The sequence below is a fragment of the Lampetra planeri genome, chromosome 3 (genome assembly GCF_965212315.1).
Source record: "Lampetra planeri chromosome 3, kcLamPlan1.2.h2, whole genome shotgun sequence".
Classification (NCBI taxonomy): Eukaryota; Metazoa; Chordata; class Hyperoartia; order Petromyzontiformes; family Petromyzontidae; genus Lampetra; species Lampetra planeri.
The window spans coordinates 21,812,068-21,837,567 of NC_136109.1; the positions used below are offsets into that span (position 1 = coordinate 21,812,068).

A 25,500-nucleotide genomic window follows, 5' to 3' on the forward strand; every position below is an offset into this window, starting at 1 on the left:
CCAAGAATAACAAAAATATACTCTATATAAGTAACTCAATGCAGCCACCTATAAACCACACCAGCAATTTGTTTTACCCAGTGGCTCACCAGTAGAGTGGGTAGCTCGCAATCAGAAGGTTGCGAGTTCAAATCCTAGTTGGAGGTCGACTCAGCCCACCATCCTGCTTGGGTCGATAAAATAGTTACAGTGCTTGTCTTATGCAGAGGCTCGCCACCACTGCTGGATTGAGACATTTCTACCACCGGCTCAAACAGGAGAATGGCATCTCTCTATGGACATTTAAGCAGAAAATCAGTTTGAATGATCAATATAGAATGTCTTCTCTAAGCAAGTGCACGAAATATATTTGTATACAGTAAATAATGCCTTTACAAAGCTTGATTTGTGTTTTTTTCTTCCTGTTAGGGTTTCTATCCGATCTACACGTGTGTGTTTTTACAAGTATTTAAATTACTCTTACTTACGATGACCCTAATTGGTTCTAGACCGTGTATCGCATGCGTGTATGGCAGTCCTGTTCACACTTTGCTGCACTTGGGGAAAAAAGACACCGTTAAAAGGTGGGTGCATTTGTGTTTTCAGCAATTTCTGTGGATTACGGCTCTTTTTTTAATCATCAAAAATAAATAGTGGGCATTATGTTGTCGGCCATTGGGGAATAAACGCTTTTAAATTTTGTGCCGCTGATTTATGCGCAGCACTTGACCCCCAAGCATCAGCCTTGGTTATTTTTAATTGCGTCTGACACTTTCAGAGGGCAAATCTCAACATGCGTCACCGTACACTTGCTATTTTCATTAATTTTCAGAGTGTTATAAATGCGAGCCATAGTATTTGATTTACAATGCTTGTCGGGCCTTATAATGCATGAGTCTCAGCTGCAGAAATCAAAGATAGACGTGGGGGGGGGAGGGTGCAATCACACCTCTGAAGACTAATTTACATCGATTGTGTTTTTTAAGTGTTCAATTTATTTTAAATTGTTTGGTCTATGTATTCAATACAAATACCTACAGGGTAATGCAAGTTACCTCGTTTCGATATAATCTACAAACTTTATTATAAAATGCAAGGGTTTTTTTCTTCTTTTGAAATTGAGGGACAACCCTGAATGAATTGCATATACTTGTAAAAAATTAACCCGTAAAAACAAAGTTTTTCACTATAAATCTTTTATATGCGTGGCATCGGTTTTATTTTATTATTCATTTCTGTTTTTCTTGAGTAAGAGCTTCATTTTTATCACATTGGTATTTCAAATTAAATAAGAATTTTTTTTTTCCTAAAAAGTGGAAAATTTTGGAATTTTTTTTCTCACGAAAATAAATTGTCACGCACAACGAGTCTGTGTGCAAAATGTCAGCTCGATTGGATCACGGGAAGTGGGTTAAAAAACGACCGAAAGATTTGCACGGTCGTAAGCACGCAAGCAAGCAAGCAAGTGAACTTAATGTAAAGGATTAAAAAAAACGTGGAGCAAGAATCAAAACTCGTCCAACCGTGGAGATGGAGTGATGAAATCAATCCGTGTGCAGGTGCTAGGCAGGTTACTGCATAGCAGGATCACGAGAGGTGGCGGCAGCTTTGGGAGGCCTTCATCCAGCAGTGGATTGACCACTGCTGCTGATGATGAAGTTGCAGCTGATGATGAGGTATCTGTTTCATTATTGGTACATAAAGGGAGGCAATTATCCCATCCCAAGAAAGCACAAAGAGTAGGCTTCATGAACGGAGGGGCTGAGCAAAGTAGATAAACTGTGGTCATTGACCCACCGGTGTAATACTTTATCTGATGGCAGGCTGAAGGGCCCTCGTCAAATTCTGCATTGCTTGTGCCTGCCGCAAGGTAGATTTATCTTAGCCAATTGCAATGACTGAACAAAGATACCACTGTTATTAGGTACACAGTACTACTGTTACATAGTCACCCTGCGCTCAATGAGGCCAGGTTTCAGTACCACACGGTGCACGAGAAGGTTATATGTGCACCATTATAATTTGTTTAGCTGAAACTAACTTTCTTGTACGTACATATGCGTGTAAACAATTCAGGGTGTTGACAACCGGACAGATGTACACTAACAGAACGTATTTTGCTGCGCTGCCCTTTGCTGCACACACAACGTACCCCCCGCAACCTATAACACCTCTTATGCACGGCTGTTGCCGATCCAAGCACTATCCAGGCTCAAATCTGCTTAGCTTTTGAGATGTGGCGCATTCAGGGAAGATTTTTGCCATCGGGCGAATCGTTACATGGCTACGGTTTTATGACGTATTAAATTACGGCTTAGTAGGCTAAATTAAATAGCTCGTAAAAATGTTGCGGCATAAATATAAGGAACACAATTAAAACAAGAATGAAGAGAATATGCACCCTGCTGTGTCACACCATGCACACGATTATTTTCTGGCTCAAAGATCATAGCAGAAACATATGTCCCAAAACCTAAGTCTAGTGCAGCATTTATTATTATTATATATTTTTTGCTGCGCTCGGCAGTTTTAGCTGACAGCCAAGCTGAATGTAGGTTGGCCCTGAGGAGGATCCCATAACAGAATGCCTTAATGGTGTGGACGTAAGCCCGAACCAAACACAAAACGCTCTTTCGACGAAAAGCAATCCCCGGCAAAGAAAAACACCCCCAGTGTGCATTGTTCTTTGCCAAGCTGATGGATCAAGCTAATTTCCAGTGTAGCCCTAGGATAAAGTTTGTGCATGGAAAGACAGCCACAGACTTCGGGGTCTAAGTTACCACAATTCTCTGAAATTAAAAAAGAGAGCTTTCCAAGGGGGCTTCACCTGAGTTTGCAAGAAATTCACAACCTATAATTACCCATAGCTGTGGCTCAAATCAGTGGCGAGTGATATCTGAACCGGCCCGGAATCCCCCACCCCCGCCACCCTGCTCGTCTCGTACCTTATTCACCAACTTGGCACGTTCCAGCGTGGTAAAAGTATGGTCAGCGGTTATGGACCGGGCAAACTTGACTGAGTTCCATTCCCGGCCACGACCAGCAGCATCAGTGGCGAGTGGTATGAGAACCAGTCCTGGCCACACCCGCTTTCACCAACTCACACTGACCAGCATGGTGAAGTATGGTCAAACAACCCCCCTTGACTGGCATGGTAGGGGGAGGAGGATTTCATGCAGTAGTGGATTCACAAAGGGCTGCAAATTATTTTTAAAAAATTATGAAAAATGTAATAATCAATGATCATGATTATCAAATTGACCAAAGTGTCCCAGGTTGTGGCAGAGGGAAAACATTTGTTCTGAGAATTCCAGGAGCTGATTTTTTTACGTGTACATCTCAAAAACTAGGCTGAACTTGTTCATGAATGAGTAAATGCAATAGGACATGATGTGTAAAATATATAAAATATTGCCCGTTTAAAAAAAGCATTATTGACAGCTAATACATGATCTGCCTATATTAATGTTTAAATGAACCCTTGAGTTGTTTTCATATATATATAATTGAAAAAAACTATAAAGCGTTCAATAACAGAACCCAATTTCTCTCCTTGACACCGCATACAGATGTGTACTTGTGTAAATTTAAGGCAAACAGCAGCGACTGATCAATACCTAACAAACAATGTTGTACAATTATAACTGTGTTTTGGGATTTTTTTTCCCATCATTAATACCTCGAAGAAATATATATATATTAACCAATTGCATTACTTTTTTCCAACTAAATTAATCTTATCTTGGGGGCAATTAAGACGGCCTTTTGTTGCCTTTGTAGGACTACACATCCGACAACTGCAGTGACAAGCCGTGTTCATTAAGACTCTTGTAGGTAATGAATCAGCCTGCGTGCAGGTGGCCAACGCACGCTGCAGGACTTCATATTTGAGAACCCAAACCTCTCGCAGCCCCCAGCCTCCGGGGCATCGGCTAATTGAAAGCGGATGAGACCAACCCTGATCGCTGTCACAGTGATTAACTCATTAAACTTTCCACTGCATGCTCCCACTGCCTCTGGAAAGTGGAGTCTCCGGGGGTTTACACGTACGCGAAACCCACGCTGCCCCCCCCCCGTCCTTGAATTCGGATATAAACATCGCGAGTTTCTCTCTCTCTCTCTTTCCCTCTGCACGCTGGGCACAGCTTGAAGAGTGCTCGTCACTGACCGCAAAATGAAAGAACTGGATCAGTCTAAAATTTAACCCATATTTCACCCACACGATGGCAACATGGGTTTCTTGATAGCGCTAAACGTTTGGGCTCCCTCTTCAACTCCATGGCATTGTGTTGCTGTTCGAGCATGTGTATATATAGAATGGTTTTTAACTTGTTGTGGTTTGAGAGTCTTTCACCCAGCGGTGGCTAGATCATGGCTGATGGTGAGGATGATGATGAAGATGATGAAAAGTAGTGTAATGGGACAAAGTATATTGTGCTGTACGGCTGTTCGATGCGTTTTCGGGTTGTACCATGTGTTCCTTAGCTTGATGTCCGACGTTTCACTCAGTGTACCCGACGTTTCACTTCACTTTCTGAAGAAGCTCCCAACATGTAGAAACAAATGTCGGATATCGTGTCAACCCAAAAACATATCAGTGGGCAATAGTGTTAAATTTCATTATTCTTGTTTATAAATCTGGCGTTGATGTTTGCCTACAATTCTTAGAAGTAAGTTTAATGTTTGTTTATCTTTCTAACAGAGCTCATAAAGTCCATAAGTAAGCCAAAAACTTGCAGTCACGAAAGCTTCAATTCTAGAATTAAGCCAAAAACGTTAAACAAACATTTTAACATCATGATTGGTGTTGCTGCAGCTAATAGCTAATTTCATACAGGAGCAAGAAGTTGACTGAAGACAATCGCAAGTGCTCATCAATCAAATCCTTAATTTAAAACAGAGGAGAGGGCATTAGTACAAACTAAGGCTATTGGAAGTGTTCTTACGGAGTGCTGTCGTAAAGGATATGTGGCAAATGAGTCACTTTTGAAAGCCATCGCTAGGTGTCTAGACCAGAAAGAAGTGAGAGCGAAAATTGTGCATTTTACATTTTTTGCTTCCAAGAAGCCACTTTAAAGCCTGAGGCCTGCCTCAGTGCGCGGGTTTGGCACAGGTCCCTCTTTCCATCAAGTTTAGCAACCGGACTTCAGGCTCGCCGTTAGTGTTGAATATCAAAGGTTTTTTTTGTTGGGGGGGGGAGGAAGAGGGGCAGAGTAACATAAAACCCTAAACAAGCACTGTGCCTTGACCCAGCCACGGTGGAATGCAGACTGCCAAGAAGGATACAGACACAGGGGAAAAACGTACGGTGGGGGGGACACAAGAACTCAGCATCAAGGAATTAAATGAAGAAAAATTGAAGAGGTAATCCCAAGGAAAGGAGGATATGTAATGAACCAAAGTACACGTATTAAGGTGGGTAGAATGCCAAGAGTGGACATTATGGCAATGGCCTGCATAAAAATATATCAATAAAGCAAATGATGATAATTGTAATAATTTAGAGCCCTTTTGCCACTCCACTGCTGGCTAAATGGCTCCCGCCCCGTCTACACTATGTCGATCATGGAGGTTGTTTTGACCATATTTTACCACGCTGGTCCGTATAGGTTGGTCAAAAAGGGTGGATGGGGGGGGGACTTAGAACTAGTTCTTATATCACTTGCCACTGATTATGATAGCCATGGCCGGGACTTCATGTCACCGGGTTATTAGCACAGTCTTCCGTCTTCAGGTGATTTTGCTGTGACGGTTTCACCTGAAGACGGAAGCTTGTGTTGCCTCCGAAACGTCGTGATTTAATTTATTTGTTTTCTTTCTAAACCTACGTGACTTTACCGAAAAAACCAAAGAGTATTAGCACAGTGTACCAACCGCTCTGCCAATGTGTATGATTAAAAAGGGGTTAAATATACCAGAGGCAATTACTAGGGAGACAGAGAGAAACAAATCAATTCACACCTTAAATTGCAAGAGTGTATCCAGGAATTTAGAATTATTAAAAAAATCAATATCTTGTACAAAATTATTTGATTAATTTTCTGAACACAACACACACATCTATTTATTGTATTGTTAATATAAAAAAAACTAACTATTTGTGTAGGTTATCTTCATTTTTACTGCATGTATCAATAATTTGTTTCCATGAAGCAATAATAACATTTACTACTGCCACACCAGTATGTCTGTTTTGTAAGAAAAAAAAAAGCAGAAAAAATTCGGTTACAAAGAAAAACTGCCGTCATTTATTTCCTGGGAAAGTGCTCAAGATAATAGAGGAGTTGAGAAACTACCCAAGACCTTGTCTGGGTAGGCAATCAACGAGACTCTATGGGTTGGTAGGGTTGAGTAAGTCTGTATCTCAAAGCTCGAATGAAACAAAGCAAATAATATAATATGATTAGAGACAACCATATATATTATTATTTGTGTATTGAACTCATTCGCGATGATTTGTAAAATATGACAGAGCCGAGCACGGGTAAGGTTACCGTGTTAAATTGTGTTTGGTTTCAGTCCTTTTCCTGGAATTCAAACTTATTACTTCGGTTTGCGTTCTAAAGTGACGAAAGGCAGCAGGGCCTATTGATTGTGCATGTCGTAAACAAATATAACATATTCTGGCAATTCTCCGTTTGCTTCCTAGGAGGCTATTATACTTGTATCATTCATTGGCAGAGTTTACTGGTCATTGGCCAACAAAGTCTCTAAGGTCAATTAGCACGGGGTGGTGTGTTGGCAGTGCCAAAGCGTACGCTTTTGAGGTGCAGTCCAGTGCAAGCGTGCCAGCGCGGGCAAATAATCACGGCAAAGCCAAGCTCCACGTGCCTGGCAGCACTGTCCTTTTGGCAGGTGCACCGATGTTTGCTGCTGCTGCTGCAACATTAAAACAATATAGTAAGGGTACTTTTGAGTTTAGAAGTACATTAAACTGGTGAACCAGTAAAGTTGCTCCTCTGAATGCGGTTCACAGACCATAATTAACGTTCAGAGATGTCACTGAAAGAAATGCTAATGAGGGCATCTCGTGTGGCATCATGACACTCCATGGTCCATTCATTAACACAGCTCACTGTTCACGAGAGAGCGTGTAATGTGTTTAAAGAGTTTCTTTTTTTTCCCCTCCACCAAACAAAAAGATGCAATTGTATGGATGATTTGTTTGACTGAAAAGAGACACACTCGTGAAATATATTGCAATTGTGATATTAAATATTAAAAACCGAGTTGGCTGTTGTTGGGTTTTTGTTTACACAACTTCTCAAAAAAGTGAAAAAGCCAAAATGGTAACCAACACAGTTACGTCAAGCTATCATTTAAAGTTACCCTTTTTGTGAGCACGAAAACCACGGGTACTTAAACACTACCCTTCTTGTTCAGAATAGGCATGTCATTAAAGATCACACCATAATGCTCCAAATATGTGACCCCCTTCTCGTGGAGTTATGGCGGTGACAATGCCTTGCCCTCCATGCTCCAAACCATCTCCCTCCCCCCCAATACACACTGTAATGCTAATGGCTTTTTGTGAGCTGAGCTCCCAAGCTCGGCGCTCCCGGGGCATTCAAAGCAAAAAGCATCCCCCCCGAGCTCCGAAAAGAAAGGATGAAACAGGTCAACTGGAAACTGCTGGGGGGGGGGAGGAAAAAAAACAGCCTTCCACTCCTAAACTTGATTAGTGAACACATTTCACTCTGCCCGTTCTTAAAGGACTTAAATTTAAAGGTGTTAGCAAATTGGAAAAACAAAAATCCATCTCCTCCTTCTTCACGTAAGGGATGTTTAAATACAAATCTTTAAATTGCTCAGACATTGATCTCTTCGGGATGTTATTGGGCCTGGCCTTTGTGGTTTAACTAGGTGGACCTATCATTTGTTTAACTCTCATCAGGATTGGTATCATTACCAAATAGCCGGTGGATTTGACATTCTGAAACTCCCATAGCACGCTGTGGTTTCCCCGATGCATAATGGTGTATGAAATGTTTTAATTAGTCCGGCAAGGTTGTTTAATTACAATAGAAATTAGTTTCAACCCATTAACTGGCTTGAGGTTTTTTTTTTTTTGGGGGGGGGGGGAGGGGGTTGCCCCTTTGCAGCAAATGATGTTATAACAGCTTAAACAATTGTACCAATAAAATCTTAACTCAATCTCGTGAAGAGAACCGTGGCATAAATTGCACGGCAGAAATTGCGATCAAATACGCAATGCTCGGGATTGCAATATGCGAAATTGTTTCACATATTATTCATCAGCTGTCAAATGTCTAATTCCAATGGGAAACATGAAAAGGTACTGTACTGTTCAATGGAATGTAGATAATGTTCACTTTATTTAATGTATGGGCGCATTGGCTGTGTTTTCTTTTGCAAGATGCGCCCAAATGCTTACTCAAGAAGGAAGATCATAAAAGTCCACGCCATTGGTTCTATTTAAAACATTATTACTAATTTCCTACACAAATCACAACAGCTTAATCAAACGCATATTTTCGTGTGCTTGTAATTTATGTTTTTAAAAATCTTCCCATGACACGGTTGTCGATGCAAATTCCCGATTATTTATCTCTCCGTGAAAATAATCGGCTTTTATATTCAGGACATTCCAGTACGCAGATCCACATTGGCCTCTGTCTCCTTTTTGGGTAAGACCACCGCACGACACGAGTATAAATGCCAACAAAAACTACTGGAATTTATTTTTTACTGTCCAGTTCACACAGTGTGTACGCTGGTATTAAAATCACATGTATAGCTGCACTACTGGAGGGTTTTTCTTGCGAACAATTGGCAGCGATTGAAATAGCTTTGACCTCACTGAACACGCTGTAAAAAAATAAGTCTGCAATTATGCCGGCCTCTTATGTTGTATGGTAGATGCCATATGCACAATGTGTTCTACATAATAGCCTGGCATACACACTGGTGGACATTAAACACCACACAAAAAAATATAACAATTTCATATTTGTATGCTGTCTAAACACACGCAAAACATAACGTGTTGAATCCTGAGCGTACATGGTGCAGTTTTTTTTTTCAGTGCAAAAAGAAACCTGTTCAAGACTTCGCACAAAGAGATTGGTGCTACATTGTGCAAACATAGCACCATGCCAACTCGTGTTTCCTGCGGAACAGAGCTCGCTCGCATACATACATCCAACACCCCCGGTCTCTCCCAACGGGAAAAAAATGAAAAGAAAACGCCAAGCACAGCCTGGCTCCTTAGCATAATCCTGCGGTGCTGGGCAGCAGCTCTGCCCCATTGTTGGCCAATAAATCCCGGCATGCATTCACTGCCTGCTGCCCGAGCACCCACTTCGGTCCATGGCACATGCATTCATTATTAAGCCACCCACCAACTACTCTAAATCCCTACGCACCAGCTTCACATATACACTGCAGTCCCCAATCCTGGCTGGTGCTTCACTCACCCAAAGACAAAGATCTTCCGTATAGCCTTAACAGACTTTTGGGACAAGTGATGTTTGCGAGAACCTATGAAGGCTTGCACAACACACGAGGGGGGTGGTTGGCCAATATCACGCCCGGCCGCCTTTGTCACCCTCGTAGTGATATTTACGCATCGCGCCAGGTATTAACTTGATGCTGAGTCAACCTAGGGGAGGCCCAGGACCGGTTGAGATAATCGTCAGCGGTGTTGGCCATGAGCGGGAATCGAACTCGGTTCGCCGGGTTCGTAGCGCAGCGTGCTCACCACTACGCTGCTACAGCTCACCCACCCTTCCCCATGCACCCTTCTCCCCATCCACCCTTCGCCCTCATCCACCCTTCTCCCCATCCACCCTTCGCCCTCATCCACCCTTCTCCCCATCCACCCCAAACGCGCTAAACTCGCTGCCCCTTTCCCTCCTCCGGGCTACCGCTCTCTCTCTCCCGCCCTTCTCTGCAACCTACAGGACTACCACTGCGCCGCATTTTAATGAGCAGTTTTCGTGGAACAAAATGATGGCCGTTTCCACTCCTCGGGCCTGGCACCGCAATATATGCGTGCAGAACTTCTAAGTGTGATTGCTGTTACACGCCACAGTATAAAGTGTTTTGAGAAACAGTAATCCAAGAAGTGTGATGTATTGCCAAAAATTGCAACGATTAAAAAAGATACCGTCTGAATGCAATTTACACTTTTAATTCCGTTACGGCTTCTATGTAGCACGTGGAGTTGTTAAGCACGAATAAATGCAAGTTATGCGTCTCATTTATGATCAATGATAACCATTCGCATTTGAACGTGTGCACATTTCACTTTGCTCCGTTGTGAGAATAATTAAGAAGTTAAATAGCTGCCTTCTTTATTTAGCTTACAGATACACCTCGCATTTCACAATGTACGGTTAAGCTGACCAGTTCGCTGTAAGTACCATAAATACAGCAATGGAGCCGATGTTCAACATTTGCTACATACTCTGTTGAAATTGTCCCCGTGTGGTCTTTTAGAGATTTCTCCACAGGAATGCTAGCAAATCCCACCGTGCTATTTTAATCTTTGTACCACCTCCCAAAAAGATAATAATGCTCTTTAATCGTTTGTGCCATTTGACTCGTTGTGTTATTTGTTTCCATTGCAGCTCCGTGTATAAACAAAAAAAATGGTCCCACTACCACGTGACGTTTTGGAATATTCATTCTCACGCTTGAAATGAATATCGAGAAGGCTTACGCTGTCCTTCCCTTTGTTTACCAGCCACCCACAAATCGCTTTTATGCGTAAACACGGAGGCGCCTGCAGCTTACAACAAAAAAAAGTACCCACACATTAAGACCTCTCTTGAACACTTTATAGCTGGGGACCACAGAATGAGCAGCTGCAGTTTATTCTGTTGCTTCATTTGTACCGTAGGCAACATATAAGTTGGCGATTTACATTAAAAAAAATCTGCTAGCAGTCTTCCAGGCATGTCGGGACTTGCACACACGGGCACCCACACACCCTCCCTCCCTGAGTCTACATCTGTCGACTCGGTCAGCCTGAAAACATATCTAATGGCAGTCAACATTTTTAAATACAACTGTAACCCTAACGTTCCTTTACCATATTGTCCCACCGTATAATTTCCACTTTGCTTGTGCGCGCATTCTGCGGTATTCATTTGTAACGATGGTAAATAAACCGCTGATATTTTGGAAATCCTTTTTTACGCATGCGAAGACAAAGGTCACCCGTACAGCCTTAAAGCAGACTGGTGGGCAAGGGAGCACCTATTAAGGAAGGCTAGCACACGATGGGGTGGGTAGACAACACCACCACGCCCGGCCGGCTTTGTCTCCCCAATGCTGATGTTTGTACCAGTTACTTTCCGCACCTCCGATAAGCACGGTTGGCTACGTACGTTGCGAAAGAAGTTCAACAAATATACATACATTTGAGGCTGAGTTGACCTCGGGGAAGCCCAGGACTGGGTCACGATATTCATCGCTGTTATTGGCTTTGAGCGATAAATCATACTGGGGTGTCCGGGTTCGTAGCGCTGTCTCGCGCTAACCACTACACTACCGCTCCCCCTCACACACACACACCTAAGCTAATATTATTTCAATGAGCGCAATTAGTCTTAACAAAGATATACTGTCGTGGCACATTCATCGGGAAGGTGGTTTGAAAATGGATGCAATACGGACACGACAAATCCTGATCGGGTGGATCACGCAGCGCACTCCTCTCTAGCTCCCGTTCCCTTTGTTCTCTGTCGGCAGTGATGAATGGCCTCGAACAATAAAAACCACGCGCACAACCAGGTGCGCTCATTTGGCAGCAGATATATATATATTTTTTTTAAAAACAACAATATAAAAATGCACGTGAAATCAAATAAATTTTAAATTCAACATTACAATACATTCCCATCGCGGTATACACGTGTCTTTTTTTTTTACAATTGAATGTTTTTCCAAGTGGTATCTTGAGAATGTGGGAAGACATTCTTGACTTTTTTAAAAACATGCACATTTTTTGTATTGTTGTTGTTATTTAAATAATATTAAACACGCTGACGTTAATTAAAAAAACCCTCCACGAATAAACGAAAGAAATATTGGCCGCTGCATGATGTGACGTTTTAAGGAATACAAAAAACGAGTAGCGAAGAACAAAGGGAGGGATAGGCAAGGAGGTTGGGGTGGGACGGTGCAACAACAACAACATAAAAATGCATTTGAAATCAAATAGATTTTAAATTCAACATTACAATACATTCCCACCGCGGTATAATTTTTTTGTTTTATTGAATGCTTCTCCAAGTGGTATCTTGAGAATGTGGAAAGACATTCTTGATTTCAAATAAAACACGTTTTTTTATTGTTGTTGTTTAAATCATATGAAACACGCTGACGTTGTTTAAAAAAAAAACCCCAAACAACGAATAAACGTAAGAAATATTGGCCGCTACATGATGTGACATTTTAAGGAATAATAATAATAAAAAGAGTCTAGCGGAGAACAAAGGGAGGGATAGGCAAAGGGGTAGAGGGGGTGGGGGCTGTGCAGTCAGCTTCCACCCCCCCCTGCCCCGCCCCTCAACCCCCTCCACCCCCCCCACCCACCACGCCTGTCACACGCCAGCAACAGCCTCCCTGCTCGCGTGGCCCGCGCGCGGCGCGCGCCTGAGACCCGGCGCTGCCAGCCAGCCCTGACCCACTGCCCTACAATCCTGAATTCCCATTCACTCCGTTAGAGGGGCGGAGGGAGAGGGGGCACGCTGCCACCGTGAGATCTTCACATTCTCTCTCCTCTGCAGGAACTGAATGCTCCGCTATTGCTTTTGTGATAAATTCACGGTGATATGTTTAATCTCTCTTTCAAATTTCAAGGCAGGAATTTAGATTGAGATTCTAATATATTGCTTTATGTGTGAGGGGTTTTATTTTCTTATAATTACATAGTTTTTTTACGTATATATGTTTGGACGAATTGAAATTACGAACAGTGGAAAGTTATTGTGTTCTATATGAAACGGTTAATAATTACCCAGTACTTGGGAATGTTGAATTGAAATCGACATGTAATGTGGAAAAAATATTTGCTATATTTCCAAGAACTCATTGTTGATTTATTCCCCAAAAAATTATAAACAAGGTTAACATTTGTACCGTAGGTAACACATTTTTTTTCATGAAACAGGCAATACTCTATATTGTGTTGGATATTTTAAAAATATATAAAATTTCAATTCTTTTCAATTCCATTTATTACCAACCACACATTGCATGAAAAGTTTGAGGCAGAACAATTTCACGATGAATATATTTACTTCAAGCATTTTATAGGCCTACGCGTCTTCCCGTAAAGATTACAAATGCTTTGTAACAACAAAAGTATGCAAATTCGGTAACTTATTCATGTTTAATGCTCATTATGGATTTAAAGTAATACATTTTTCCATGGAACACCGGGAAGCAAACGGACTCTTAGTGTGCAAATTGGAGCAATGCATACAAATTGCACTCCATATTTCAGAGTTCTGTATAATAATTAATTAATGCCTTTGGAAACGCACTCTTCTTCGCAGCAGTTGATTCAACATTAATATAATCATCCTCTCTCTACCCACCCCCTCCCCAATTTTCACAATCCAGTCTAAGCCGGTTACATCCGGTATGATGGTGCGATTAAAGTCAGCCGCCACTGCAACACGACTGGCACAAGGACATGCGCAATGCACGAGATAAACGTGCGCGCGCTTTTCCACGTGGCTCTCTCGACACGTTATTCCTCCAACTTCCAGCGTGGCGGATTTGGAGCCAGCACCACGTGACAATAGAACAAAGCGCCGCATGGGCTGAGGCCACTTGTCAAAATAAATGGGTGCAATATAAATCAAGCCCCTTAATCTGCAGCTATGCGGCCTATGGCAATCTGCCCATTGAATAAAAAAAGGTGACAGGTTGATGCTCGTAAGAAATGACAAAAATAAAAGCTAGAAATGAACGCACTATTTGTTATTTGCAAACAGATGGTGAATCGAATAGATCCCCTGGTCACATGCTTAATTATCTCATATTCTGCAATACCGAAAGCAATCATTGGAGCAGGAAATTATTTTTAAATAAGCATGGCATTTCCAGTAAATAAAACAAACATCAACATTCAGCAAGTGTATGCTTCGAAATCAAACGGGACAGCTGATGCAATTTTTCACAATTATAAAATGTAAAAAAATACAAATAGTTTCTGAACACATACACTAATTAAAGATGATATCAAACGTTGAAATAAGATAGCAGTTTTCAGAAAATAATCAACACAAGATAATGGTAAAAATATTGTTTTAGGGTAGAGAAGTTAGCAATCGGTCGCAAATGAAATACATTATTTAATGCTTAAAGCTTTGGACATTACTCACATGCACGTGTTGATTTTATGAAGACAGTAATGAGGGCTAAGGACTTACGACCTGACACCAGCAGGTGGTCATGGCCCACAAAGCCACACACAAAAAATATATCGCAATTACAACGATGAGTTCATGGTGTACAGAAAAAACCTATGGCTTCAACCTGCCTTTTTATGGATATTTCATGAACAATCTAACTGCCTGATTGAGTTACAGATGCATTTGTAGAATGTGTTGGAGGGAAGGAGGAGGGGTCACAGTATTCACCTGCCCTACAAGTTCCACCTTGTTATAAGCAATTTCTGCTTCAACGTTGGAAGGAAACACAAAAACAAACTCAGCTGTTTTGCCCCGTGGCTCCTGGTTATAAGACACGACAGTGCCAATTTTGTTTAATAATCACACAACCGCACACTCCCTACACTCGAACACGCCCTACATGGGCCATGCGTTCATGGCCACTACACCAACGTTAACAAATGCCTCCTAACCTTTTCTATCTCTCAAGTCGACGAAAGCGGCAAGACTTTATTATTTCAGCGGATTTAGCCGCACCAGGGGGCAACAGCAATATTAAATAACAGATGCTGCACTTTTCCTTGTCCAACAACTGCTATTTAGTCAACACGATATCATTTTCTTACCCTGTATTGTCCCACACGTGTAAATAGTTGGTGATTTTATTTGGAGTGTTTTATTTTCTCTATATATTTTTTGCGCTACCAATAGAAGTTTGAAATGGCGTGTGACCTTTGAACACAACTGAACTGTAATTTAATTTCTAAGTTACACCCTCGAAGAAGAAGAAGAAGAAGAAAAAAACTGTTAATTCAGAAGGTAAATAATGAATCAACCTCCACTTAATCCACATCAAGTGAGAACGGTAAACAAAAACACAGCATCGCTTAGTTACGAGGCTGATGAAGCTGCGCTGATGCTGATCTGCCGGCTCATGATTCACGAATGTCCTTTGCTCGATCACTTGACCGAGGGAGGGGAGTGGCACGGCTACCACTGCGCTATGAAACCGGCAAGCCCGGAGGGTATCGACACCCAGCCCCTGGCGAACATCAGCGGGCGAGAGGTATCCGAACCAGCCGTGGCACGTCCAAGACCCCCCCCCCCATTCCGTCTGCCGTCACAAAGCCACAATGATCAGTAAAGCACTGCGTGATCAAACAGTTGCCGTGACCAACCCAACACGATGTGTTGGGAAGGCCTTCATCTCGCAGCGGATGATGTGTGCAATACCGTGGTGGCCGTGGTGCACAGGCACGATTACACAAAACAAATCAACACATTAGTCAAGAATAACATTGCCCCAAAAAGAACAAATGTAAATAGCCGGGCAAATGTCCTACTTCATATTAGAAAGATAGAGAGGCCATGGAGATTGAGTTTACATTTTAAGAATATAATTTAAAAAAACACTTTTATGTTTACCCGGTTGTTATTTTGAGTCCACTTGAAACAACAAGCTCTACTTTTGAATCACAGAGAAATCTGATTCGTGTGTTAAGAATGCATGAATGGATCAATCCGTGACAGCAAATAATGAATCATCAATCCATACAACCAACATAAGTACGATGTATCTATTAAATGGTTCTCAGGAAGAAATAAATAAAAACAGCAACAATCTGTGCGTGGTAAATGTAGCATCTAATAAAACAGTTTATTGACACTTGGCGAAACCTCTGTCAGCGGGTGGCTTTGCCACTTGGCAAACACAATACATTCTTGCTATGTTCACGTTTTAAATGTCCCAGCATTATATATACTACTTCTACTATGTACAGTTTGATCAAAGAGATCCGACATAATTTGATCCGATTAGCGCGGTTGGCTACGGAGGGCGCGAAAGAAGTTCAATATACATACGTACATAATTCTGCAGTGTAATTTTTTCATGAATACAGCAAATAGAACATTTTAATTCCGTTTTTAAATAAAAGACCAATAATAGAATTGATCCTCATTTTGGAGGAACCGAGAGTACAAATAAATGAGAATGTATTAAAACCTCAACCACAGCTGATTCATCCTCAACCTATCAATTGCCCCCCCCCCGACACACCACCCACATTCAACCCCCACCCGGTCACCCCCCCACTTCCTCATGCGCTCTCTACCCACCACTCTTGCCCCCACCCTACAATTCTCCAATTATGATAATTGTTGAAGAAGAATCTCTTTTGTGTTATAAACATTGAACCTTTGGGAGTCATTCGCTCTAGAATGGTGGTTTTACTGCTTTTATTTTACCCAGCACAATTTTATTAGCGGAAAAGAAACTAAATGGTTTTTTAAGGAATTTCCCTAAAGCTCTGCAGTTTTTTGCTCAAGCACATTGGAATTATCACTAAATGTATTAAAAAGGAAAGTATCTTCCCAATAGAGAAAACATTCAGCCTTGAGGTAGCCATTATTAGTTTCTTGCAAAAGCAAGCATTGTACATGGAGAGGGTTCAGTGTTCTTTTAATCAAGCAATGCACGGTCATGAAACCGGAGTGCTTTGTGTTTGTGGTTGTGCTGCTTTACTTTGCTTGCAGTTATTCAACCGTGGTGTTGTAACGGTAACAATGTTTACGTCACGGTTTAGGTGAAAAGGCATACATCCTCAAATATATGTTTTAATTAATCCATAAAAATTATTAATGTCGACTTATAGATCTTCGAAGCTATGATAAAAGGTATAACGATAATTACAGTAATACATCTTAACACTTTCAATATTGAAACATATATACTGTGTATCGTACTTAGAGGAATACAGTTTTTGTTCACTTGTTAACTTTACCAAACAATCTGAAAGCTGGATCAAGAAAGGAATAATACATATCTGTGAGTTTGTTGAGTACAAACTGGTAGCTGTAAGCAAAGAGCACGTTGCAGGCTGGAAGTCCCCCTGGCAATCGGAGGGCATTGAGGGCAAGTAATGGTTTAATGGCACATTGGCCTCTGAACTGTCTGTTTTTTTAATATATATTATATATATTACTCAGCAGGTGCCCTGAAAATATCCCAGGACAGTTCACCATCCAACCACTTCCTTCCCAAAACATTTGTGTCTGTGACGCTTTCACTCCTACCTCCCCAATGCCCCCAGGCCACATGTTCAATTCCATAGATTCAGCTAAGCCAGCTATGTCAGTGCCATACCCACAATTAAGAGAATAATAAAACCTGGTTCTTTTCTCCGTCAGTGGCTCTGTACCAGTGGTGGAAGTTCCACGTTCCTATGAATAAGACCATTTCTTGTATCAGACGTTTCACAAAGGGGTAACGCGCAGTGTTGACCCTGGAGGGATGACGGATTGAGTCAACCCCCAACCGGGATTTGAACTCGTGACCTTCGAGAGCCCCGCCATTGTTCTACCATGCCAGATTAACTATCGTGCATTAGCACACCCAGTGGGGCGGTGGCGCAGTGAATCGTGCACTGCGGTATGAACCCGGTGACCTGAGCTCAATTCCCAGTCACGGCTGACATCAGTGGCGAGTGATATCTGAACCGGTCCTGGGTTGCCCGACCCCCTAAGCAAGTCACAGTTACCAGCGTGCTCGTCAAAGTAGTCAAACCACCCCCATGACTGAAAATCCATGGGAAGGCCAGCAGTGGATTGACAAAGCATTATTGTATTGAGTTGACGTTCGAAGACTGTATGTTGAACTTCTTTCGTACCATACGCAGCCAACCGCGCCAATCGGAGGTGCATGGACGTGGCTTACACTGAGCCTTCGGGGTGGAATGACCGTCCCCTCCCCTCGTTCCAGAACATCGATTAGTCACGATTCAGGGTCATGATTCAATTCAAGAAGTTTTTACTTTCCAGCTTGTGGTTAATAGTAGCGTCTCTAGTGGCTGCAGGGTTGACTTGAATGCATGAGAATAGATTAATTGAAAATAATTCTTACAGAATTCCGTGTGCGCATCACAAGCTAAAGAACTGATATTAATCTATGCATCATTTCGCCCGTCCTGAACCTTACCATGAATACCAATTGATTTAGTTTTGTAAAATAATATGCACATTTTAATTTCAAAAATATGCTATCAATCTATTCTTATGATAAAAGGTTTTGGGATTTTTGTGCAAAGTTTGTTTGTGCATGGCGAACGTCTAGCTTACAGAACAATATACTCGTGTGAAAGTTCTTGAAAACATCCTTGTTGTGAAACATCCCACCCCATAATGCTCTTAAGGCCCCAAACGATTCCTCATTTTAACCACAATATTGTGGAGTGGATCCAGAAGGAAAAGTACATCAACTATTTCTGTAAAATGCTCACGTGCATACACCTGCCAATATTTTAGTCATTCTACATTTTTATCGTCTTCCATTGCAGCTGGCTACAGGGAGCCAGTCATAATTTATGTCCATCAAGAGGTATGTATATAAGGAGTATCGAATGCTTTGCAACCATTATGCATTGCCCGGACATATTTTTGGGCCTTGTCAAGTGTTATATTAAGCCCCCCCCCCCACCTTAGGTTTTTAATGCAAAGCTGGAAATGTTAGAATTTGTCAATACGCTCAAGCTCGCAGGAAACAAAGGACAAGGGGTGGAAAATGAAGTTTTATCAGCAGAGCCCATGCCGAGGATGTGGGCTGTGGTTTTTCGTCGGGCACAAGCTTTACACTTCCCGGAGTAGACAGTCACTTGGCAAGTAATGGGCTTGAAGTCTTGCTGCACAAGCATAGTCTTGGGTGGGTCGTGGTGGGGGGGGGCATGTTCAGTCTGCTGTAGGTGTTGGAAATGGCTATGATAAGCCACAGGCATTCTTTAAAAAAAATCAAAACGACCAATTTGATAATTTCACTATTGGGATAGATTAATTGCACAGCATGATTAACATGAAAATGCAGGCAGTCATAGCTGCCAATGCAAGCATTTGCTTGATGGGTTTATACAAAATGCGTAATGTGTGGTATGTTATAAGGTCACATGTCTAATGAAGGGCGTGGAAAAACACAAACTTAAGGTATGGGCTTTATATTTGCATTGTTTTGAAATGGCTCTTTGTTTGGCCCCTACTTGGCCTAAAGCAACAAGCATGGCTTGCCAAACAAACAGGTTTGAGACAGGGTGCAGGCTCCAGTGCCCTGTGGCTTGAGATTTGTTGGAAACTCTAGCCTAGCCCCTGCTGCTGCTACTGGAGGGATGTGAAGATGTATGATGAGATGAAGTTCTCAAAAGGACTTGCAAATAATTGCCAGACAGCCAAACCAACTCTTATGGGAAAAAAACACCATTGCCTTTTAATAGAATTGGCTCGTTTAAACACTGCATGCATTGCAATGCCCAGGGCAGAGGGTCATGCAGTTCACTACGGGTACAAGTTTGAATCTGGTGCTCATTTGCTTTACAAGGAATTTGGTTGATAAAAAAAAGGGATTTAAGCAGAAATTCCGAAACATGCTCTTTAAGCAGCAAACGTTTCCATCCGCGTGAGAATCTGCATACTGTACACACCAACACAAACCACAAAAGGGCTGCAAAGTCATCTTGGTTGAACTTTATTCGTCAAAAAAATAAAACTCTTAGTACAACATTTCAAATATAACATTAGTAATTTTACCAAGTGAGGTTAAAAGGACTTCGATAAAATATTCCAGTTTTAAAACTGTATTTCTGCCAGATTCATCCTACATATACAAAAACTGAGTAGTAAACAATAAAATATACTAAACTATACTGGTGCAACAAAATCCTATTTATACTTACTATTTACACAAATAGGTTAAAGCACAACTAACCTGGTTGTCTGTTAAAATTTTAAAATTGGCTTTTGCGCTTTATATAGAATAAACATTTCTTACACCAAAATATATGCTGGGTTTAAACTTTAAACATTTTTCATTAAAAAATAGCATGTCAAAATATAATATAAATTCATAAACTAAAAAGGAATACTGTCAAAAACCTCCTACATTAATGAATGCTTACCAGTGTAGTACAAACTAAAATTCCCAGTCTGAAAAAAATAAAACCCAGCTATTGGCTTTACTAACATTTAAATAAAATCATTGCTGTAAACATCCTGTATGAAATATAAAAATCTTTCAAGTCAAAAAGAATAAAATATATTTGAGACGCTATAATATGGAAGATGACCTTTGTGGTTGTTCAATATAGTAATACATTGTGCCTATACAAGACATAATAGTAAAGCTTTGCATGTAAAACTTTTAGGACATTACACTTGATTATAAAAAAAATTACATTGAAATCTCACCTCTACGCTACTCTAAAGAACAGTCTGGGCTCGTAAACAGTTAAACTACTGCTGCATCATATCATACCAACAGTTTACGAGAAGACAATACATGCCCCATCTAGCAACTGCACATGTGTGTAACCTACTTTTATCCTACTGCACTTGCAAATTCGACATCGCAAATCGCTAAATTATTATATTTATATTGACAAGAGAGAGAGGACAGGAGGAAGGAATATATATAATATAGTGTAGATATAAAAGCGCTCTTAGGAAAAGATGCGGATGGCCTGAGTGACTGAGGTCTTGCAGACGGGGCAGACCGGATCGGGCTTTTCACAGATGCGGTTGGCACACTCCATGCAAAAGAGGTTGTGGCCGCAGGGCACCAGCGCCGCGATCACCACGCTCTCGGCGCACAGCAGGCAGTCGCGAGAGCCCCCGCCGGGCCGCGACGAGCCGCTACTGCCGCCGCCGCTGGTGGTCGAGCCGGTGCCCGACGAGGCCCCCGGCGAGGTAGAGGCGGAGGCCGCTGCCGAGCTGTAGCCGGGAATGCCGAGCGGGTCGCTGCGAGCGCGCCGCGCCAGCGGGTGGTCGACGGACGCGCTGGGCCCACTGTCCGACAGCGTCGGGGAGAGGCGCGGTGTGGCAGTGCCGCCGCTCAGGCTGTAGCTGCGCCGGGAAGACATGACGAATCCGTTGGCGTTGCCACCGCAACCTCCACCCGCGCCGACCGAGCGCTCGCCCCCCGCGAACTGCGACCACACGATGGTGGCCGCGGTGGCGGGCACCTGGGCAGGGTCGAAGCCCGGGGTGGGGTCAAAACCCGGGGATTCAAATCCCAGGTCTCGGTCGTCGGAGTTGATGGAGCTGGCGCTCTCGAAAACAAAGCCGGAGCTCGCTCCGCTGCCACTGCTGCTGCTGCCGACGCTGCCACCTCCGCCGCCGCTGCCCGTGAACGGGCTGATGGGGCTGAACTCCGAAAGCTTGGCGCCGTTGAAGAAAGAGTCCGAAGAGGACGAGCCACCGCTGCCCATGGAGCTGCCGCTGTCGTGTCGGTAGCTCGCGAAGCTCATGGCCCTGCGAGGCCCTGGCGTCGGCCGGATCCACAGGCTGCCCAGGCCCCCGCCACCACTGCCCCCGTACTCGAAACCCACGTCGGTGCCGTTGGTGTGGAAGTCGTTCTTCTCGTTGAACTCCAGGGGGCCGCAGCCAGTGCGCAGGGCGATGTGCGCCTCGATCTCCTCGCGGGCACGGTCCACGTTCTCGGGCATGCCCGTGACCTCAAACACTGGCTCCTTGTCGCGGCTGGGCGTGACAATGTAGGTGTGCGTCGTCTGCTGAATCCGCTTGATGGTGGCGCCCTTGGGACCCACCACGAGGCCCACGACGCGGTAGGGCACGCGCACCTGGATGGTGGTCTGGCCCGGCAGGTTGGGCGGCGGGGGCACGCCAGGCCCCGACACGCCTCCACCACCGCCGCCACCGCCCGGCTTGGAGCGCGACGCCCGGATCATGGAGAAGTGCTCGGCGGCAGAGAGGATCTCCCGCTTGGCGAGGGCGACGTCCTCCCGGCGGCCCGTCACCACGAACAACGGCTCCTCGCCTCGCACGGGCGTCTTGATGTACGTGTTGGTCTTGGCACGGAGGGCCTTGATTTTGCAACCTTTTTTTTAGCCAGCAGCACAAAAATGACACGAGGGGGGGGGGGAAGAAAAAAACCAGAAAGTTACCACACGTGTGCACAAAAAAACTGCAACGCATAAAATGCAAAAGGAAAACAAAAAACATTTAAGTTGCTGCAGTATGCAAACGTTGGAGGCAGGTGGATAAACTCGACAGTTTTGGCAAAGCATGCCTTCCCATGAATCAGCTGCAACTTCCAACATCAACCCCCCCACCCACCCCGCCCCTACCTCCTCCTCCTTTCCTACCAGCTCCACCTCCCATCCCCAGTGTATGTCGCTAAGTAGGGCAAGGAAACATCTAACCAGCAGTCAGCCATATTTTTATTGTCTAGAAAGCGCAACTGCATTCACCACAAATACAGTAACTACAAGCGCTTAAAACAATACCCGGACATACGAAGCGGCAATGAAAACCAAGCTGAAATGGGAGCACCTTCACTTGCCCGAAGCTGCAGGCCCAAACAAACAAAACAAGTACTGGACAGCTACCGTGCGTCTCTTTATATATGTCAAAAACGCGTTGGCATTTACGTCCAGTGACCATATATTCATCGGCGTAACAATGCAACACAACTCTGCAAGGGGCTGTTAACAAAAATAGCACAAGCAGCAAGGCGACAGACACGTGCCATGTGCACACACACCTTGCATCAATGTCCGCATAGCGCACGAATGGGCGAACGCCTTTTGTCTACAACATCTGTGCACGTTACGCCGAATCAACGCGTGCATGGATACTTTGTATATACAAACGAGTTGCCCCCCCCCCCTTCCTCGATATCTCAATAGGATATCCCCGTCTGCACAGAGTTGGGGGTACATGAATGAATGCGAGCACCGATGGGATGAATGGGAGTGGGGGGGGCAGTGCAGTTTGCTGTACTCCAGAAAGTGGTCGTGTCCACCACCACCACCCAACTCAGACCATCAGCGCAAACACAAACAACCACCACCACCACCACCCAACTCAGACCATCAGCGCAAACACAAACAACCACCACCACCACCACCAAGCCATTACAGTGTCAAGTGTCGTGCAGCACAAGCAGCGTTCAGCTCACCTTGCCGCCCCACAATCTCAGCGACGTGCTCCGAGCTGGGCACCGGCACACACTCGGTCATGTTGACGCTGCGGCGTCCACCACCGCCACCTCCACCACCACCTCCACCCTCGAACATGCAGCCGGGGTCGGGGCCAACTTCTCCGGTGTAGATGCACACACTGCCATTGCCACCGGGACCCCCGATCCCACCACCGCCGTCAGAGCCCGGATTGCCACCGCACAAGTACGACGACGCCGACGAAGACACCGACGAGGAAGAAGAAGACGACGACGACGCCGCCGACGATGATGAGGAGGATGACGAGCAGGACGACTGAGGTCCTCCTCCGCCGGGCACCTGCACCAGCACCACGCCGGCACCCACGCCCGAGGGCGACGGGGAGCCGGCGGCGGTGGCCGAGGCGTTGACGGCCTCCTCGTGGTCGAGTCCGAGCAGGGAGAGCTGGTCCAGGGCGAGCTGCAAGGCGCGTTGCTCGTCCATGGCCTCGCCTCCCATCACCACCACTCCTCCGACTCCGACGACACCCAGGCCGCTGCCGTCCATGTCAGCAAACAGCGAGCTCGGCATGGCTTGCGGGGCGGGGGGGCTCTTAACGATCGCTTGCTGGTCCACGACAAATTATCCTTCTTATTTCACCACCAACACCCTGGTTCTCACTCGGGTGGCTCCTCCTGGCGTTGCGCTCTTCCGCCCCTCGCACCCCACCACACCAACAACACCACCACCAACACCCCTCGTGGCGCTGCAGGGAAATCGCTGCCGGCTCGGCCGCGTGGCTTCTCGCCGCCGCGGCTTGTTTCGTCTTCTTTGTTCGCGGCTCCCCCCCTCCTCTCCCTCTCTCCTCCTCCTCCTCTCGTTTCTCAGCCTTTTGTCCGCGGCCGTGCGCGCCTCGTCCGTCACCGCCGCGGTGGTGTCCGTGCCGTGGCCGCTGTCTGTGCGTCAGCCGTCTTTGTAGACACCACCACCAACACACACACACAAAGGTGGTGTTCTCCTTTTGGTTCGGCCGCGAAGTTTAAATTAATGGGTCACTTGCCGTGGTTATTTGAGATTTCAACAGCAACCAAAACGCAACAACTACTACTGTTGTGCGTGTGTGTGTAGATCTCGCGACACAATGAAGAAGAAACTCCCCCCGCGCCTCGCAGAGGTGGAGTGTCCTCCACCCCCTCTCGTCTCGTGGGTCCCCCTTGCGGAGGGGCGCCGGGCGTCTCGAGTCGGCCGCTTCGCTTCCTTTGTCTGGAGCCGGGGTGGTGGTGGGTGGTGGAGGTGGTGGCCGCTCCCCACGCGGTGTTTCAGTCGCGCCCGTCCGGTCAGCTCCAGAGTCGTCGACGATTTGGTGGTGGTGGTGGTCTCAGGGAGTCGCGAAAAGCCGCAGATGTAGCTGGCTTCCTTTGTTCAGAACGCATTCGAGAAAGAAAGAAAAACCGGCAGCCGCCCCCTACAGCACTAGTACCCACCACTACCACCTCCTACTCTTCTTCTATAGCGTCTGCCCCTCCACTCACGTTGTCTCTCGCTCAGGTCTACCTTGTCCAGCCACTGAAACCCTCTCCGCTTTCACCGTCCTCTCTCTCTCCTCTCCCCTCCCCTCCTCGCTCTCACACCACCCCCGTCTGTGCGCCTTGTCTAATACACACACACGCGCGCAAAAAGTCGAGAAGAGAGTGGCTCGGTCCGTTCCTCCTCCTCCTTCTACTACTACTCCCTCCTTCTCTCTCTCTTCTCCTCCTCCTACTCCCTGCTGCCTTCCGCCTTGGACGCTGCCCCGCGCCTCCGTTTATGCGCCCTATGGCTCCTGCGCGTCACGTCACTAATTCGCACTCCCCGCCAGCTCATTGGGTGGCGGGCGAGACGCGACCGCCCAAAAAAGCCTCCGCCTCCTCCTCCTGCTGCTGCTGCTGCTCTCAATTGGGGGGTGGGGGGAGACAGAGGCCAGGCAGCATCTCCCACAGGCAGACGACAGATTTCCCCCCCCCCACCACCAACACCACCACCTCTCCCCTCCCCCGCAACACCAACCAATACCGCCCCCCCCCCACCGCCGCCTCTCAAACCTCCACCAGCCACCTCACCCACTTAGCCCCTCCGTCACTCGACCAATGCACCCCCCCCCACCACCCAAAAAACACGACCCTACACAAAGACATCGACGCGGACAAACACCTTCCCCTCGACCATTATCCTCA

The 25,500-nt window shown here is 45.0% G+C and overlaps 1 protein-coding gene across 1 annotated transcript; it reads right to left on the minus strand.

The window, feature by feature from the left end:
• Window positions 1–19,841: 19,841 nt before the first annotated feature.
• MEX3B (mex-3 RNA binding family member B) lies at window positions 19,842–25,207 on the minus strand. Its single transcript, XM_078623765.1, has 2 exons — window positions 23,308–25,207; window positions 19,842–22,224 (listed from the first exon to the last, which is right to left on the minus strand). The coding sequence occupies exons 1-2, from the start codon at window positions 23,876–23,878 to the stop codon at window positions 20,828–20,830; spliced, it is 1,968 nt and encodes a 655-aa protein (XP_078479891.1). The 5' UTR covers window positions 23,879–25,207; the 3' UTR covers window positions 19,842–20,827.
• Between the last annotated feature and the right edge of the window lie 293 nt (window positions 25,208–25,500).

What these genes read in the sequence shown, in the direction of transcription:
- MEX3B (XM_078623765.1), bottom strand. Translation starts at nt 23,878, where the DNA reads ATGCCGAGCTCGCTGTTTGCTGACATGGACGGCAGCGGCCTGGGTGTC. An exon ending in TGAGATTGTGGGGCGGCAAG is followed by an intron (nt 22,225 to 23,307) that starts GTGAGCTGAACG and finishes GCTAAAAAAAAG; the next exon opens with GTTGCAAAATCAAGGCCCTC.